Genomic DNA, 18430 nt, shown 5'->3' with positions numbered 1-18430 from the left:
CCATCTTTTCCCTGTCCTTCCCCCTTCCCCTTTTCCCTCTCTACCTCTCTTTCTCCTTCCCTTACTCCCTCTTTCCATCCTCCCACTCCCTTCTGCGCCGCCCCAACTTGCTCCCTTTGCTCTTCCCCCCTCTCCCCACCCCACACCACTTATTTATGGATCTGTCATTTTATTTATTTATAATGATGTCCCTTTAATAATAATCCTAATAATAATGGCATTTGTTAAGCACTTACTATGTGTTAAGCCCTGTTCTAAGCACAGGGGTAGGTACAAGGTGATCAGGTTATCCCACGTAGGGCTCACAGTCTTCACCCCCATTTTCCAGATGAGGGAACTGAGGCCCAGAGAAGTAAAGTGACTTGTCCAAGGTTGCACTGCAGGCACGTTGCAGAATCTGGATTAGAACCCACGTCCTCTGACTCCCAAGCCCGGGCTCTTTATGCTAGGCCATGGTGCTTCTTTATTTGTACTGATGTCTGTCTCTCCCCGCACCCCAGACTGTGAGTTCCTTGTGGGCAGGGATTGTTACCCTCTATTGCTGTATTGTACTTTCCCGAGCGCATAGTACAGTGCTCTGCAGACAGTAAGTTATACTGATGTCTTTTTATTTGTATCGATGTCTGTCTCCCCCTCCTCCAGACTGTGCGCTCGTTGTAGGAGGCAAGGATTGTCACTCTTTGTTGCTGTATGGTACTTTCCCAAGGGCTTAATACGGGGCTCTGCACACAGTAAGCGCTTAATAAATACGACTGAATGAATGAATCCTCCACCTCCCACCCTCCTCCACTTTTCCCTCTAACTCTTTCTCCTCTCCTCTCTCCCCTCCTCCTCCTCCAAGATCCCTCACCACTCCCACCCTACTTCTCTTCTGCTCTGAAAGAAAAGAAATCAGAGAGAGGAGCACAAGGCCGGGGGTGGAAGGAAGGGGAGAGGAGAAGAGGAGATGGCAGGCCGATCAGATGGAGGAAACTGAGGCACAGGGGAAGGGCAAGAGAGGAGAGGTAGGGTTCGAGGTTGGAACAGTCAGCTTGGGGAGAATGGGGCTCTCCTGAATCTGAAGGGGGTGTGTGTCCAAGCCCGTTGGCGTGGACTGGGTGGAGTGTCACAGGGAAGAGAGGAATTCCGCAGCGGGAATTTACCCTGGATGACTAGGACGATAGTGGCGAGGTCAGATGTCGTGGCTAAAAAAAGGCAGCAGAGAGCTGCGTGACTGAGCCAGCTGTGAATGTCAGTCCCTAAGAGGGTGGACCACATGCTGGAGGCCTTCCTGGGGGAATGTGTGGCTTGGTACAGCCTGCAGGGAGAGTCCGTTTTATATACGAGAGAGGCAGCGTAGGCTAGTGGAAAGAGCTCAGGCCTGGGAGTAGGTCGGGGGGATCTGGGTTTGAATCCCCATTCTGCCACTGGCCTGCTGTGTGTCGATTTCTCTGTTCCTCGGTGTCCTCATCCAAGAAACAGGAGTTTAATACCTGTGCTCCCACCCCTTTAAACAGCGAGCCCCACTGTGGGACAGGGACCGCGGCCAACCTGACTATATTGAATCTACCCCAGCACTTTGTACAGTGTTCGGCACAGCGTAATGCTTAACGTATTGGTATTAAAGGTGGGCCTGTACCCCTCTGTGTACCTGTTAGGGGTGGCAGTTGGAGGGAAGGGCATTTCCCGGGCCTGGGGTTTTAAGTGTGCATCCTTCTCTTTGACTGGGGAAATGTCTGGGAATGTGTGCATCGGGGATGGCTTGTGCAGTTGGGATTATATGAGGAGATGGGGCCAGAAGAAATGAACTCATGAGCAAAGAGTTCAACGATCTCCTGTGAAAGGGGGATGAGGTAATACTTTACGCCAAATGCCAGTAGGATATCTTTTGAAATACTCTTGCTTTTTACACTGAGGACGAAAGAGGTCCAAGGTGGTGGGGAGAAGGGGGACCAGTTGTGAGAGTATGGTGAGGGGGGAGTGGGGAGGTCATCCTGAAGAAGAGAAAAAAACTTTAATTTTAAGATCTTTAGAACTGTCGGGGTGGAATCCTGTGAAGTACCTGACTGCTAAGATGTTTTCCGTACTTAGTAGCTGAGGTCAGAGTTATTTTTGTGAATGTGTTTGTTTTTAAAAGACTCTGATGGAGCCTACATATGTTACCCATGGGTAAGTAAACACAAATAATTTTTCCCCAAGGACAGCCTACTTGTTATTTTACATATGGGAGGTTTCACAAGCCCGTGAACCAGTATCAACAAGCAAGATGAAGTTCTACCAACATCCTCCTGTAGGACCACAGGATTGGGGGGTTTGATGATTGAAAATATGGCATATCTCAACAAAGAGTTTCTAGAAGCAGAGTACTATACTTCTTACAGTGTGCCCTGCCACCACAAAGGACTTTCGTGTAATTTCCCATTTGTCTAAACAAGGGCAGAGGAACTTCCTGCACGGATACTTGTCGATTCCCCGTAGCTCAGATACTATTTGGTCCCTCAGCCGAGATCCACACGGATCGCTTTTACCGAAGGCCAAAGTTTTGTATCTTCAGACCCATGGGCTACATCCTGCAGTGATTAAAATTGCGATGAGCCAGTAGCCCTGGCTATTCCACTCAATGGCTTTGAGGTAGTCAGTAGCCCTGGCTCCTCCACTCAAACCAGAGGACTCCTGGAAGGTACGACTGTAATGGACACCTGTACTTGACTAGGCAGCTGCAGTACTGTCATACCCTAGTCGGCGTTCTTAATTAGTTCCCCGAAAATGGAGTGCCATACTATTGTCTCAGCACGTTTGTACTTCCATAGCCCATCTACACTCACTACTTCCCACTGCCCTTTAGTCCGTATTGGTGTATATATTCTACTATTTGAGCACTTTTTCCCTACTATTCGTAAATTATTTTGAGTCCGTCTCCTCCTAAGGCTCCCTGTGGGCAGGTGCTTTTTTCGATCACAAATTAGCATGGTGAGGCTTAAGATCATTACTTCGAGGTCAGAGAAACAGGATATTTTGCCCTGAGATGTCATCTTTTACCCGCTTCCTAATTGGCCCACGAGTCTGCCCGCAGGCTCTCTCGTTTGCTCTGCCAGTCTCTCAGGTCTCAGGGTATCGGCCTGATTCTATCCTGAGAGGGAGGGAGGGATGCCAGGGAGAGGATAGGGCTGCCAATCAGCTAATTATGCTGCCTAAGCAATGGCCCTTGACCTTTTAAGTTTGCGCCTCGCAAAGTCACAAGGTGGCTTAGGTTAGACTCGCCCATCCCCGACTAATTTGGAGTATTCTGGGAGGGGACTAGCTTTTGGCCAGTAGGGTGGAAAAACTCCATCTGTCCCTGGGGTCGGAGCTGAGCTCTCTGTGAGGGTTGAGGCAGGGAAGCTTTTCACTGCTTCCCACCTGTTTCCAGCCCCTGGAATCCAGCCAGAGTGATCTCCGTGTGGTATTGTATTTTTCTCTAACCGAGCTCTATCTGGGGTAAAAAGGAAATTTAGTGTGAGTTCATTTGGTCGTAAGCATAAACTGTGGGTGATTTTGAACTAAACTCTGTTTTCCCCAGCTGGGCTCTCAACCCGCACGTGGTCTGTTAATCAAGACCCTCGTTTGGAACCCAGGTCCTTCTGACTCGCAGATTTGTGCTCTATTCACTAGGCCACCCTGCTTCTCCTCTAGTATTCTGGGTTGTGATCTGTCCATTCGTGTTACTCATTAACTCCTGATTTCGATCTTGTTTGGTTTGGGAGTTTGGTACAGTCATGGCCGCTGCGGCATCTACAAGAACTGTCCGTGGGGTGCCGGTGGGAGTTCTTAATCCCATATCTGCCCGAGCTGGTGTCGAGAAGCCGTAAGGCCTCGTCGCAAGAGAATGGGTTTGGGAGTCAGAAGCCCTGGGTTCTAATCCTGACTCTGCTACTCAACTGTTGGGTGATCTTGAGCAAGACACTTCAACTCTCTATGCCTCAATTTCCCCTTCTGTACAGTATGCCTCAATTTCCCGCCTACTTAGACTGTCAGCCCTTCATGGGACAGGGACTGGGTCCAGCCTGATAATCTTAACAAATGCCACAATTAGTATTATTATTTTTTTATTGAATTTAGGGTGGTCAGTAAATTCTGGCTCTAGTCCGGTGGTATTCCCTCTTGGCTCCAAAGAGGGAAAAACTTCCTTGGACTCTAACACTAACCGTGTCACTGATCAGGGCCCATAGTGGTGAGTTTCAACCCTCTTTTGCCCCAGGGTTCTGCCAAGTGGCAGAACCACCCTGAAACCCAGCCAACCTTATGATAGAAAGAGGTAACCCAGTCACCCAGGCAGAGATGCCACCAGAGCGCCCAGCCCATTTAGCAAGTTAGTAAGGAGAGAGCCTCGCTGCTTTGGTCTTGCCCAAGAAAAATTGTTTGACCTTGCTCAATATTTTCAGCCAGTGGCTACCTGCCAAATCTTTTCTTGGGTAAAACTCTTGACCCCTGTCGCTTCCTGGTTTCTGCCTGTTATGGAACAACTTTCATCTTTGTCATTCCTGAGCCCGCCCATCCCCTGAACAGTGAAGAGGAAGCGTAAATAGTCAAGGTAACTCGAGCAAAATTTATTAGCATCACAAGCCGATGCCAAGTAACGCAGATTGTTTTTTAAAAACTCAAGAGTAGAAAAAACTTTAGCCTGGGGGTTTTTGGCCATCAAGATTATTTACTCCTGTTAATAATCAAAAAGCAAAGAAAACACATTTTTTAAATGATTTGCAAGCTGAGGAAGGGTTTGGGGAATCCATGAGGGACTTTTACTGTTAGAAGATAACTGCCAGTTGCCTGTTGTGTGACCTTGGGCAAACCACAACTTCTCTTTGTCTCACTTTCCTCATCTTTAAAATGGGGTTTAAATCCTACTCCCTCCTATTTAGACTATGAGTCCTGTGTGGGACGGGGGGACTGTGTCCAACCTGTTTAACTTGAATCTGCCCCTATACATATTACAGTGCTTGGCACACAGTAAGTGCTTAAGAAGTACCATAACGTAAAAAGAGAAACAGCTGAATTTGGCCTGCATGGGGCAAAACAAGCATTCCTATTTTTTAATGAATGGGATACTCTCCCAAGAGCATAATATAGTGCTGTGCATATGGTATGTTGCCGACTTGTAATTCCCAAATGCTTAGTACAGTGCCCCACACACAGTAAGCGATCAATAAATACCATTGATTTGATTGATCTGATGCACAAAAGTGACATTCAGAAAATGCAGCCCAGTAGTCCATTTTTTGTACCTTACCACAATCTCCTTTCCTCAGTTTACATCTAATTCATGCTTATGAACAAGAAGCATCCCCCTATTCAAACTCTTTTCCTTCCACATATACCCCTCCCCTAATATCCATGCTGTTGCTTTTTCTTTTGTCCATTTCAAAGAGGCAGTGAACTCTTTCTTCCCAACAAACACTAGAGAAGAAAAGAGAGACACAATATTTGCCAACAAGAAATCAGCCCCTTTAAGCCAAACTGCTCTTGAAACACACTTTTAGATCATTACTGGATTGCTGAACTGGAGTAATACGTGGAAAGATTAAACTGTGAAATTAAGAGTTCAGGAGAAAATGTGTGAATGTGTTATGGTTTTAGTGGGATTGTGGGTTTGAGATTTGGGATCAGATCGATTGTGTTTATTGAGCGCTTACTGTGCATAGAGCACCATACTGGGCTTTTGGGAGAGAACATTATAACAGAGTTGGTAGACATGTTCCCTCCCTTCAAGGAGCTGACAGTCAGTCTAGAGGGAGAGACAGACATTAAAATAAATTACAGATACGGACATAAATGCTGTGAGGCTGAGGGTGGGGTGAATAAATGATAAAAATCCAAGGGCAATGCAGATGGGAGAGGGAGTAGGGGAAAATAAGGATATAGTCAAGGAAGGCCTCTTGGAGGAGATGAGATTTTAATAAGGGATTAGAGGTTTAATTTTTAAAAAGCATCAAAATGGGTTGTTTTTTAGCCTATGATACGGATGGTGACAAATGCACAAAGCAACAAACCCAATTCTGCGTGGTTCTTACAAGTACCCTTACTTGTGCATGGGACCTTTCTGATGCACACTGTGTGTGCCCAAGGTTCGTAGTCCGGAGTATTGAATGAATCAAAGCTTTTCTGGAACTTGATAATTTGATGCATTCAGAACCCTCTGAAGGAGTCCAACTTCCATTCTTGTTTTGTGGTTCCTTCAGTTCTGGACTTCAGTGACCCCTTCAGCACTGAAGTGAAACCTAGGATCCTGCTCATGGGGCTGAGGAGAAGTGGAAAGTCTTCTATCCAGAAAGTTGTTTTTCACAAGATGTCACCCAGTGAAACACTGTTCCTGGAGAGCACCAACAAGATCTGCCGCGAAGACGTGTCCAACAGCTCCTTTGTGAACTTTCAGATCTGGGACTTCCCTGGACAGATTGACTTTTTTGACCCCACGTTTGACTATGAGATGATCTTCAGAGGCACGGGAGCGCTAATATTCGTTATTGATTCCCAGGTAAATATAAAGGGCTAAAGCTTATTAACTTTGCAGTAAGTACTATGTTTAAAAAAAAAATCTACCTGGCCAGATCTGTTTACCAGCTCTTTCCAATACTGTCCATGAGGGGCAAATACAAAAAAATTAGAGCTCTTTTTCAGATATAATCATTATGAATCTTGAAGGAGTAGCCAAGGACCAGGCCTTCACAAAGAGGCATAGAGCAGCACTTTCTGGGCAGGGAATGTGTCTGCTAATTCTGTCGTGTTGTGCTCTCCCAAGTGCTTAATACAGTGCCCTGCACCCAGTAAGTGCTCCAAAAATATCATTGATTAGTCTAGGTGATTGAAGTGAACTTAAAAAAGATGTTGTGTAGCATAATAGTGATATTTACTATTATAGTAAATTATATAAATTGAATTCTAGTACTATTATAATAGTTATATTTACTAATAGTGATAAATCAATCAATCAATCAATCAATCGTATTTATTGAGCGCTTACTATGTGCAGAGCACTGTACTAAGCGCTTGGGAAGTACAAATTGGCATCACATAGAGACAGTCCCTACCCTACAGTGGGCTCACAGTCTAAAAGGGGGAGACAGAGAACAGAACCAAACATACCAACAAAATAAAATAAGTAGGATAGAAATGTACAAGTAAAATAAATAAATAAATAAATAAATAGAGTAAATAGAGTAATAAATATGTACAACCATATATCCATATATACAGGTGCTGTGGGGAAGGGAAGGAGGTAAGACGGGGGGATGGAGAGGGGGACGAGGGGGAGAGAAAAGAAGGGGCTCAGTCTGGGAAGGCCTCCTGGAGGAGGTGAGCTCTCAGCAGGGCCTTGAAGGGAGGAGGAGAGCTAGCTTGGCGGATGGGCAGAGGGAGGGCATTCCAGGCCCGGGGGATGACGTGGGCCGGGGGTCGATGGCGGGACAGGTGAGAGCGAGGTACAGTGAGGAGATTAGCAGTGGAGGAGCGGAGGGTGCGGGCTGGGCAGTAGAAGGAGAGAAGGGAGGTGAGGTAGGAGGGGGCGAGGTGATGGACAGCCTTGAAGCCCAGGGTGAGGAGTTTCTGCTTGATGCGCAGATTGATCGGTAGCCATTGGAGGTTTTTGAGGAGGGGAGTAATATGTCCAGAGCGTTTCTGGACAAAGATAATCCGGGCAGCAGCATGAAGTATGGATTGAAGTGGAGAGAGACACGAGGATGGGAGATCAGAGAGAAGGCTAGAGCAGTAGTCCAGACGGGATAGGATGAGAGCTTGAATGAGCAGGGTAGCGGTTTGGATGGAGAGGAAAGGGCGGATCTTGGCAATGTTGCGGAGCTGAGACCGGCAGGTTTTGGTGACGGCTTGGATGTGAGGGGTGAATGAGAGAGCGGAGTCGAGGATGACACCAAGGTTGCGGGCTTGTGAGACGGGAAGGATGGTAGTGCCGTCAACAGAGATGGGAAAGTCAGGGAGAGGACAAGGTTTGGGAGGGAAGACAAGGAGCTCAGTCTTCGACATGTTGAGCTTTAGGTGGCGGGCGGACATCCAGATGGAGATGTCCTGAAGGCAGGAGGAGATGCGAGCCTGGAGGGAGGGTGAGAGAGCAGGGGCAGAGATGTAGATCTGGGTGTCATCAGCGTAGAGGTGATAGTTGAAGCCGTGGGAGCGAATGAGGTCACCAAGGGAGTGAGTGTAGATTGAGAACAGAAGGGGACCAAGCACTGAACCTTGGGGAACCCCCACAGTAAGAGGATGGGAGGGGGAGGAGGAGCCTGCAAAAGAGACTGAGAAAGAACGACCGGAGAGATAAGAGGAGAACCAGGAGAGGACGGAGTCTGTGAAGCCAAGGTCAGATAGCGTGTTGAGAAGAAGGGGGTGGTCCACAGTGTCAAAGGCAGCTGAGAGGTCGAGGAGGATTAGGACCGAGTATGAGCCGTTGGATTTGGCAAGCAGGAGGTCATTGGTGACCTTTGAGAGGGCAGTTTCCGTGGAATGAAGGGGACGGAAGCCAGACTGGAGGGGGTCGAGGAGAGAGTTGTTGTTGAGGAATTCTAGGCAGCGCGTGTAGACAACTTGTTCAAGGAGTTTGGAAAGGAATGGTAGGAGGGATATGGGACGATTGAACGAATGAATATTTGGGAATTCGTCTCCTTTGCTGATGAATAATAATCTCCCATGGCTTTCTGAAAAGCAGGGACCAAGAAGTGAGTTTGGGGCATACTGAAGGGTGGTCTCTGTGGAAAATTGCTCCTTATCTCATTACAGGATGAAGGAAAAATAGATTGTCACAACCAAATGGCTGGTTGATTTTCACAACTTCCAGAAAGCCAGAGTTGCCCAAAATCCAGTAGAACACTTGATTTACATTTGGTTGGCTCTTGGCAACTGCACGGTGCTATAAAAAATATTATTTATGCTTAACTTTTATGTGGTTCTGGCAGCAGAACCAAAAATGCCTGTGATCCCGATTGTATCGCGGTAATTTTTCACAACTTCCCTTTCCAGGGGCGAAATACAGGGCTAGAAAGGGCCTGGAGAGCTCTCTCTTTAGAGAGGATCAAACCTGATCCTGTTCAAACAGTTGCCTGCCTGTGCTCTCTGACTGTCTTGAACCTCAAATGTCCTTTCTTGGAGGGTTCATTTAGTCGTGATTGTGAGCATCATGTGGGATAGGGATTGTGTCCAACTCGATTATCTTGTATATACTCCAGTGCTTAGTACAGTGCTTGGCACAGTGTAAGCACTTAGTAAATACCATAACAATAATAATAATAGTAATTATAACTCACTTGCCTGATATTTCTTCCAGGGCCCAGTCAACCAATGTTATTTAATAAGCACCTACTGTGTGTACTAAATGCTTGGGAGAGTCCAACAGTAGCTAGACACGTGTTCCCAGCTGTCCAGGAGCTTACAGTCTAATGGTGGAAACAGACTCAAATTCTTTACAGATAGTGAAAGTTAGAGAAAAACCAAGTCTGACAACGAGCCTCCATTTCTTTGAGGTTGACTTGTAGCCAACTCTGGCTTTAAAGTTGGCAGTCCTTAACACTTTCCCGTAACTTAAAGTTGAAACCAAATATTTTTTTTTTTCAGTAGAACGAAGGAAAGACATATGACCTAGACTTGCCGAAGGCTTTTTTAAAAAATTCCTGGACGCACAGTTTGCCCCTTGCTGAACATTACCTTTTTAAAGGAAGTTCAGGGTAGACAGTCCAAATGTCTCTAAGGAAGGCCCCCAGATGGCTGCTCAATAGTTGTTCGCACAAGTTTTTACTAGCTAGTGGAAGCATTCTGGGCAACTTGATGTTTAGAGAACTGTACCTTATTTAAAAGTGTCATCATGGAATGTGGGTAGATCTACCAAAAATCAGGTTCTCGGGGCAAGCGTTTGCCTAGAAGAAAGCTCAGCATTTCCATGATTTCTACTGGTAGCATTGTCTTGACACCCCACAGTTTTTTATTTTGCTGGTGAATTTTTCTCAGTCAGAGAAGTATCACTGACAGGGGAATGAATACGCATTCACAAATTGTGCATTATTTCTCCTCAGCATTTGGGCTGGGGCTCAGCAGCATCCAGGATGGCTTCCAGGTTGATTCCTGTCTGTGGAAGGGCATTAATCACTGAGCTTTAGCCATCTGTGCACTGATTTTATTGTCTTTCTGGTGCAATCCTGGGGGGTGATAGGGTTTCATAAAGAAAGTCTAAGCCTGGGTTCCTTTGATGATTGCATCTCTTTTTATGTTCCTGATGAAGAATTCCAACCAGACACTGTGCCATTGTGGATGGAGAATTCCGGAAATTGACTTATCCCTTTCCCCGTCAGCTCCAAATCTGCCTCATTTTACAGTGTTCCCTCACCTTTTTTTTTTTTCCAAGCAGCTTCTCTATTTATTGGTATCACGCTTACTGACCTTTGGTGTTCTGGGTACAGCTAGCCATCACAGTTTTAGAGATTTGAAAAATGAAAAAAAAACCTACCATGTGATTTGAAGAATGTAATGAAGGCCCCAGAACATCATATGAAAACTGTTACTGTCACATCATACTTCTCAGTTTCAGTTTATCAGATCCTAGAGCGTGAGTCTCAAACGAGATTGAGATGTATGAGATTGAGATGTTTTTAACTCTTTCCTTTGGCGCTCAAGTGCCCCCACCCCCTAGAACAATCATAAAATAAAAATCCATAGGAAAGGCGGAAAAGAGCAGTTGTCCTTAGCAACACCTATGAACAACCCCACACGTACACCTTCCTTCAAGCAATCTGTACATTTTCCTCCTTCTGACAATTCCGCTTGGTTGACACATGTTTACTTTTATTACCAAATTGAATCCAGCTTTCACTTGGGCACTTTGGAATTGTGAAGTTATGCTTATCACTTTCAGAGAACTTCGGTTCGTAGACCACAGGGTCTGAAAAACTGCTGTAAGGAAGTAAAGCCTCATTTTGGAATAAGATTGCATTTATATGTGCAGAGTGAAGTGGAGAATTGATGCAGGTAACCAGCTAAATCAGGCCAAATTGTACTATTGGCCTGAATGATCTGGAATACACTCTAGTGTGGACTGGGCCTCAGGGAAAAAACGGAGACATTTTCGAAGACATTTCCCCCAACTAGATACAAGTGAGTTCCCTTTGCTCCTGCTTTGGATCTTTATGGAGTTTGCTTCATTTTTGAATTTCATTTTTTTAGGATGATTATATGGAAGCCCTGGCCAGGCTGCACCTCACTGTGACCAGAGCCTACAAAGTAAATCCCGACATCAACTTTGAAGTGTTTATTCATAAAGTTGACGGTCTGTCAGACGATCACAAGATCGAAACCCAAAGAGACATTCACCAGAGAGCAAATGATGACCTGGCTGATGCTGGATTAGAAAAAATTCACCTCAGGTGAGGGAAGAAGTAGCACACCGAGTTGGCCCTGAGGGAAGCTTTGAGTTTCAGGAGCGCGAGCACTGAGGGATCGGCCTCCCGAGGAGAATGGTGGATAAGGCTCAGTCCTGACACTCTGGGCAGAGGAGTTAATGTTGGTACTGGCGGCTGGCACAGTGCCACTCGTACTCTCATGCTGCTGGGGTGTAGACTACACTGAGGGAGTGGGTGGGTAGGTGGGCAAGGGAGCTGCCCATTTCGCCCATGCAGCCTTCACCCCGGTTAGCCAGATATAGGCAGAGCCATTACTAGAACCCAAACCTCCTGCTTCCCACAGCAGTGCTCTTTTCAATGGACCAAGAGCCAGGCTGCTTGGGAATATACAACGGAAGCAGTATGAGAAGCAGCATGGCCTAGTGGAAAGAGCACAGGTCTGGGAGTTGGAAGGGCCTAGGCTCTAATTCCAGCTCTGCCACTTGTCTGCTGTGTGGCCTTGGGCAAGTCACTTCACTTCTGTGGGCCTCAGTTACCTCATCTGTAAAGTGGAGATTAAGACTGTGAGCCCCATGAGGGACATGGACCATGTGTCCCATTTGATTACTTTGTATCTACCCTAGCTCTTAGAACAGTGCCTGGAACCTACTAAGCACTTAACAAATACCAATAAAACAAAACAACCCCCCCCACCCCCAACAAATTCTCTGCCCTTGAGCACCACAGTGGGACTGGCATAAATGTGCAAGGGCTTCATACTGTTGAAGAAGTCTTCAACAGACATTAAGATTATTTTGAAAAGCAACCATTGTTTGTGGTATTTCTTAGATTGTTTAGTCTTTAGACAAACAGATTTAAAACCCAAATCAAAATAAGAAAAAGTATCCCAAGCCCCAGGAGTTACTGCCCATTAAGAGCCTGCAGTTCTTGAAACCACTAAGCAAATAGAATTCTTTGTCTTTATCACTGGAGCCATATTCTGTAAATCATTCAAGAAAAAGATTAATCCGCTAAGAAACTAATTTCCTGAGGATATCCTTTCCTGGTGGCATTTGTGCTTCATTAATTCGGTCAAATAGATAATGATAATTTGGTAATATTTGGATGATTCCACCCTATTATTTGGATTCTGACCTCAAAAAGGAAGAGGCAGGATTTTTTAATTATGTGATTTCTACAGCCCTGAGGATTCTGGGCCATGCCTTGTACCAATTTATTTGACAAATTCAGCATCGCTCACAGTTAATATATATGCTTAAGTGGGCTCAGAGTTTGGGATGTGAACAGATGCAGATGAGATAGAGTCGAGGAAAAGAAAGTAACAGACTTCACCCACCAGTACCATCCTGGAAACTATTATATAATTTTAGACCATAATGAGAAATGCCTGTACCTTTTCTAAATATTCGTTTTTAAATGTACGTTTGTTCAAAAGGTTTAGGGTAAAGTGCTTGTATTATAGCCCAGGCAACATATCCCTCGTAACACTCAAAAAAGGATGATGAAACACTGTTTCCTCTTTCAGCTTTTATCTGACAAGCATCTATGATCATTCTATATTTGAGGCTTTTAGCAAAGTGGTTCAGAAGCTGATTCCACAACTCCCCACACTGGAGAACTTACTCAACATCTTTATATCAGTAAGTACACCGGGGGCTCTTTCTCCATGGCTTCTTGGGTTTTTTTTTTTTGTATTTAAGCGCTTACTATGTGTCAGGCACTGTACTGAGTGCTTTTGGTTTGGCTTCCAGCCCCAGTCCCACAGCCGTTGTGGCAGATGAGGCAGAATGGAGTCAGGGGATGTGAAAACGGAAAGGAGTTGGTATAACAAAGTCTTCAAGCACTTCCCTTTCGTGTGTCCTCTGGAGCTATTTCAAAGGGGCTGGGGCTCTGCCCTAATCCAAACTGAGCCCTTGGCCTTTCTCAAAATTTGCCGAGTGCAAGAAGAATGCCCAGTGGATACTGCTGTGCCAGAACAAAAACGGTTTACTTCCTGGGTTGTTGTTTTTGTCTGTGTGAACTGCTTGCTTTTTGAGGCCCCTCAACTCGTTTTTGAATGATTACTAAGCATGGGAATTGGGCTGGTACTGGCCCTTTTGATCATTAGAAATGTTAGAGACATCTGGACCAAAGCATTGTGGCCTAATGGAAGGAACATGGACCTGGGCATCAGAGGTCTTGGGTTCTAATTGCTGCTTCAGCATATTACCCGCTCTGTGACCTTGGACAACTCACTTCTCTGTGCCTCAGTTCCCTCATCTGAAAATTGTGTATTAATTAACTGTTCTCCCTTCTACTTAGACTGTGGGACCGTGTGGGACCTAGTTACTTTGTGTCTACCCCAGTGCTTACTACAGTGCTCGGCCCTAACAAATACCACAATCATTATTATTATTATTGCAACTTTTCTAATGTGATTTTTCCAGACCCTTTTCTAAGCACTGGGACCTCGCTGAGGATCAAGAAACCATCTTTTCCCAGATGGATTCCATTTCCTGCTTTGTTCACCTTTCAGAAATGGTTTCTTCCACCTGTCTGGACAGATAAAATTCTAGTCCCGAGAAGACTGTGTCTGTATAATGAATTTCGCTCATGTTACAGCGGCAGAGATCTGTCTGTCATATAACTAAATCTTTACAGCCTTAGGTTACATTTTCAATTTGAGCACTTTGAATTTCCTGTTCTTGTTGGAGAACTATCCAAATGTTTATTAATTTACTAATTCAGCTGAATTGACTGAGCCTCCTACTGGGGGAAGAGAACTATACTAGGAATTTTAAGGGTTGAAAAAGAAAGAGCATGACATGATCCTGCCCTCAAGACGTTATTATCTAAAGGGAGAGTGAGACAAATGCGAGGAAATAGGCCTTGCCAATGACAGAGGGGTAGACCACGAGAAGCAGTATGGCCTGGTGGATAGAGCATGGGTTTGGGAGTCAGAAGGACCTGGGTTCTAATCCCGGCCTGCCACTTTTCTGCTGTGTGACCGTGGGCGAGTTATTCAATTTCCCTGTGCCTCAGTTACCTCATTTGTAAAATGGGGATTAAGACTGTGAGTCTCACGTGGGACGCGGATTGTGTCTAAACTGATTATCTTATATCTACACCAGGACTTAGTACAGTGCCTCTCACGTAGCTTACAAATACCATAAAAATACTCTGTGTATTGTACGCCCCCAAGCACTTACTACAGTGCTCTGTACACAGTAAGCACTGTCACTACCATTGACTGATTGAACCTTGGGTCCCTGGAGAAACAGTTTAAATGGGGGGTCTGGCTGAGAGTAGGTCTGGAGAGGGTATGCTTAGGAAGGGGTGGGTGGCTAGGCTGAGGAGAAGCCCCCCAACACTAAAACGAGAGATATCAAAGATCACAGTGGCAAGCAGGGGAACAGGAGACAGAGATGAAAAGCCAGTGGGTTTTTAAAAGGCAATAACTGGAGTCAAAATAGAACTTTGTAAAAGGAGTCCAAAAAAGAGGAGCAGTTAACATTCCTTTGCCAGGGCAAGGACAGAGCTGTGGGCAATGAGTGAAAATTTCAATGGTGAGGGCAGGGAAGAGTTTGGACAGCTGTCAGGTCACAGGAGAAAGTACATGTGGGTGGGGGCTGGACAGGTTGAGTGTCACAGAGGAACAGGGAGCTTCCAAAGGACTCTGGATCCTAACTGTAGATTGGATGGGGCCAGGGATTCCTCAGGGACTAATCCCCTGTGGTCCCAGGAGTTCATGGCATGACAAAGCCCAACAAAGGAGGACAGGCTAAGATGATCCATGGGGAAGAAGGGATATAATATTGAATATAAACAGACAGTGGTATATCAGCAAATATTCCTTTAAGAGCAGGGAACATGTCTACCAACTCTGACATACTGCATTCTCCCAAGCACTTAGTACACTTAGCTCTGCACACAAGTAAGCGCTCAGTAAGTACCGTTGACCGATTGACCTTTTTTCTTGGTTGCAGAATTCTGGGATTGAAAAAGCATTTCTGTTCGATGTGGTCAGTAAAATTTACATCGCTACAGACAGTACCCCTGTGGACATGCAAACATACGAACTCTGCTGTGATATGATTGATGTGGTCATCGACATTTCATGTATCTATGGGTAAGTATCGTTTTTTGAGGCTCTCCTATCTCCTTGCAATTCAGATTAAAAATACCCTCTTAATCTTAGGGCTTTAATATTTATCATCTCTTTTATAACACCACAGGTCCGGAAGTTGCAAAGTGATGAATTGAATCTGTCCAGTGTCCCAGCTAGGTAGTTTTGGGGAGGGCTGGAATGTTTTTCATTTTTAAAAATTAATTCAGAGCCAGTCAGAAATAGTCCTCTCCTGGTCCAAATGTAACTGAAATACATTTAGAGTCATGATTTAGTTTACTCAATACCTGTGATATTAGACAATATTCAGTTTAACCAGAGTGTCCATTTTATAATAATAAATTAAAATAATAAATTTAGGGTGCTCTAAATCAAAAGAAACATTATTAGCTAATGGAAAGACCATAGGACTGGGTGTCAGAGAGCCTAAATTCTAATCCCAGCTCTACCAATTACTTGCGTTATGCTTTGGGCAAGTCACTTAACTTCTCTCTTAGTTTCCTCATCTGAAAAAAAAATGGGGATCAAATACCTGTTCTCCCTCCTACTTAGATGGTGAGCCCCATGTGAAACAGGGACTGTGTTCAACTTGATTAACTTGTGTCTATCCCAGTGCTTAGAGCAGTGTTTTACCTATAGTAAGTGCTTAACAAATACCACAATAATAATAATAATGAAAAGTATGAGTTTTCAGCAACATTTTAAAAAGGCTATAGGTAGAAATCAGTTAAAATTGTCTTGCTCTTTTTTAATTCTTCAATTTCTATGACTGGGGAAATTTATAGTTGTCTTTACGTTCACAAATGGGTGATAACTGATAGCTGATAAAAACAGATGTTGCTTAAAGTAGCAGTGAAAGATCTAACAGTTTTCATTAAGGGGGTAAAGGTCTGTCCACATTGTTGGGACATTTTGAAAAGAAATCCTTTCCCTAATCTAGTTAATAGATTAGGGTTCATTTCCTATCCCTCTCCCTTTCCCGCCTCCGTATGAGAATCATCATTTTTGAGAATCATCCTTTTGAGAATCATCATTTTTTCTAGGAGCTAATGCTGGGGGACCAGCCCATTATTAGGATTGTTAAGTTGCTGGTAATGGAAAAAGCATTTTCATCATTTTCATTTGAACCAAGAGCTAGTTAATAATTGATTGGGCCATGTGGAAGGATCTAAGGAAATATTATTTTTAATGGTATTTGTCAAGCACTTACTATGCATTAAGTATTAAGACTGTATTAAGCGCCGAGGTAGATACAAGCCAATCAGGTTGGACATAGTATATGTCCTCCATGGGGCCCATGGTCTTAATCCCCATTTTACAGATGAGGTGACTGAGGCACAGAGAAGTTAAGTGATTTGCCCAAGGTCACGCAGCAGACAAGTGGCAGAGCCGGCATTAGGACCCAGGTCCTTCTGATCCCCAGGGCTGAGCTTTATCCACTAGGCCACGCCGCTTCTCGGGATCTGGGATTTTTGGTGAAATCAAGATCTTTACCAGGGAAAATATCCCCTTATATGACTTGCATGAGATATAGATTACCACCAACACGGTATTACTGGGAACCGTACATACAGAAGTGAAGTGGATCATAAATACATATATATGAATATCTATTTGCCGCCTGCAGTCAGTGCATGAAATGCATGCATGACCAACCAAGCACAGGGCCAGAGTTGCTCTCCTTGTTCATACAGCTGCATACAGGAGAAAAGAGCACTGGCCTTGGGAGTCAGAGGTCCTGGGTTTTACTCCCAGTTCTGCCACTTGCCTGCTGTGTGAACTTGAGCAAATCACTAAATTTCTCTGTTTCCTCATCTGTAAAATGGGGAGTCAATACCTGTTCACCCTCCTATTTAGATGGTGAGTCCCATGTGGGCAAAGGACTGTGCCTGACCTGATTATCTTAACACCACTCTGTACAATGCTTGGCACGCAATAAGCATTTAACAAATACCACAATTATTAAGTGATGCACTGAACTGAAAAATCCCTAAGGACAAACCAGGAACTGTTGTTACAATTTGAATGTGGGAAAGCAGGCTGAAACAGGATTAGAACTTGTGGTAGCTTATTAGAAGTCAAATGATCTTTCTGTTGTTGTCCCCATTTAGCCTCCAAGAAGATGGTGCAGGAACTCCTTATGACAAAGAATCAACAGCAATCATAAAACTGAATAACACCACAGTTCTGTATTTAAAGGAGGTGACAAAATTTCTGGCTCTTGTTTGTTTCGTCAGGGAAGAAAGTTTTGAAAGAAAAGGTATTTTTTCGCTTCATGGGAATTAATTCTGAGAGAAATAGTGTGCTTGTCGCCGATCAATCACGGAAAAACTCTAGGGCTTTGCTGTTTTCATGGCTAGCAAGTGGGCTCTGGTCTCCCCTTTAAGTGCAAGTGAATTCAGTATAAACCTTGTGTAAGCCTTGAGAATTCTGTGCTTCATAGAGCATGGACTTGGGAGCCAGAAGGACCTGGGTTCTAATCCCAGCTCTGTCACTTGTCTGCTGTGTGACCCTAGGCAAATCATTTCGCTTCTCTGTGCCTTAGTTTCCTCATCTGCAAAATGGTGATTAAGACCGTGAGCCCTACGTGGGATAGGGACTGACCTGATTCATTTCTATCTACCCCACTGCCTCGCACATAGTAAGTGCTTAATAAATACTGTAAAAAAAGAGAATTCTGGGGTGGCCCCAGCAGCCCTTGTACTCACAGGGATAACGAAGTCAGCTGACCTCATTAGTAAAGCTATTAGTAGCAATGCTGCTAGAAATTAGAGAAGCACTGTGGCTCAGTGGAAAGAGCCCGGGCTTTGGAGTCAGAGGTCATGGATTCAAATCCCGGCTCCGCCAGTTGTCAGCTGTGTGATTTTGGGCAAGTCACTGAACTTCTCTGTGCCTCAGTTACCTCATCTGTAAACTGAGGATTAAGACTGTGAGTCCCCCGTGGGACAACGTGATCACCTTGTAACCTCCCCAGCACTTA

The 18430-nt window shown here is 44.8% G+C and overlaps 1 protein-coding gene across 1 annotated transcript in view; it reads left to right on the top strand.

Moving 5' to 3' along the window:
• Positions 1 to 18430, top strand: part of RRAGD (Ras related GTP binding D) — a 47846-nt gene that overhangs the window by 23354 nt on the left and 6062 nt on the right. The window contains exons 8-12 of the mRNA XM_038760891.1: positions 6195 to 6490; positions 11170 to 11369; positions 12871 to 12985; positions 15311 to 15453; positions 17562 to 17710. Coding sequence (XP_038616819.1) covers positions 6195 to 6490; positions 11170 to 11369; positions 12871 to 12985; positions 15311 to 15453; positions 17562 to 17710 — 903 coding nt within the window. The remainder of the gene's footprint in view (positions 1 to 6194; positions 6491 to 11169; positions 11370 to 12870; positions 12986 to 15310; positions 15454 to 17561; positions 17711 to 18430) is intronic.

This window comes from Tachyglossus aculeatus, chromosome 19 (genome assembly GCF_015852505.1).
Source record: "Tachyglossus aculeatus isolate mTacAcu1 chromosome 19, mTacAcu1.pri, whole genome shotgun sequence".
Taxonomy (NCBI): domain Eukaryota; kingdom Metazoa; phylum Chordata; class Mammalia; order Monotremata; family Tachyglossidae; genus Tachyglossus; species Tachyglossus aculeatus.
This window is presented reverse-complemented; position numbering and strand designations above follow the sequence as displayed.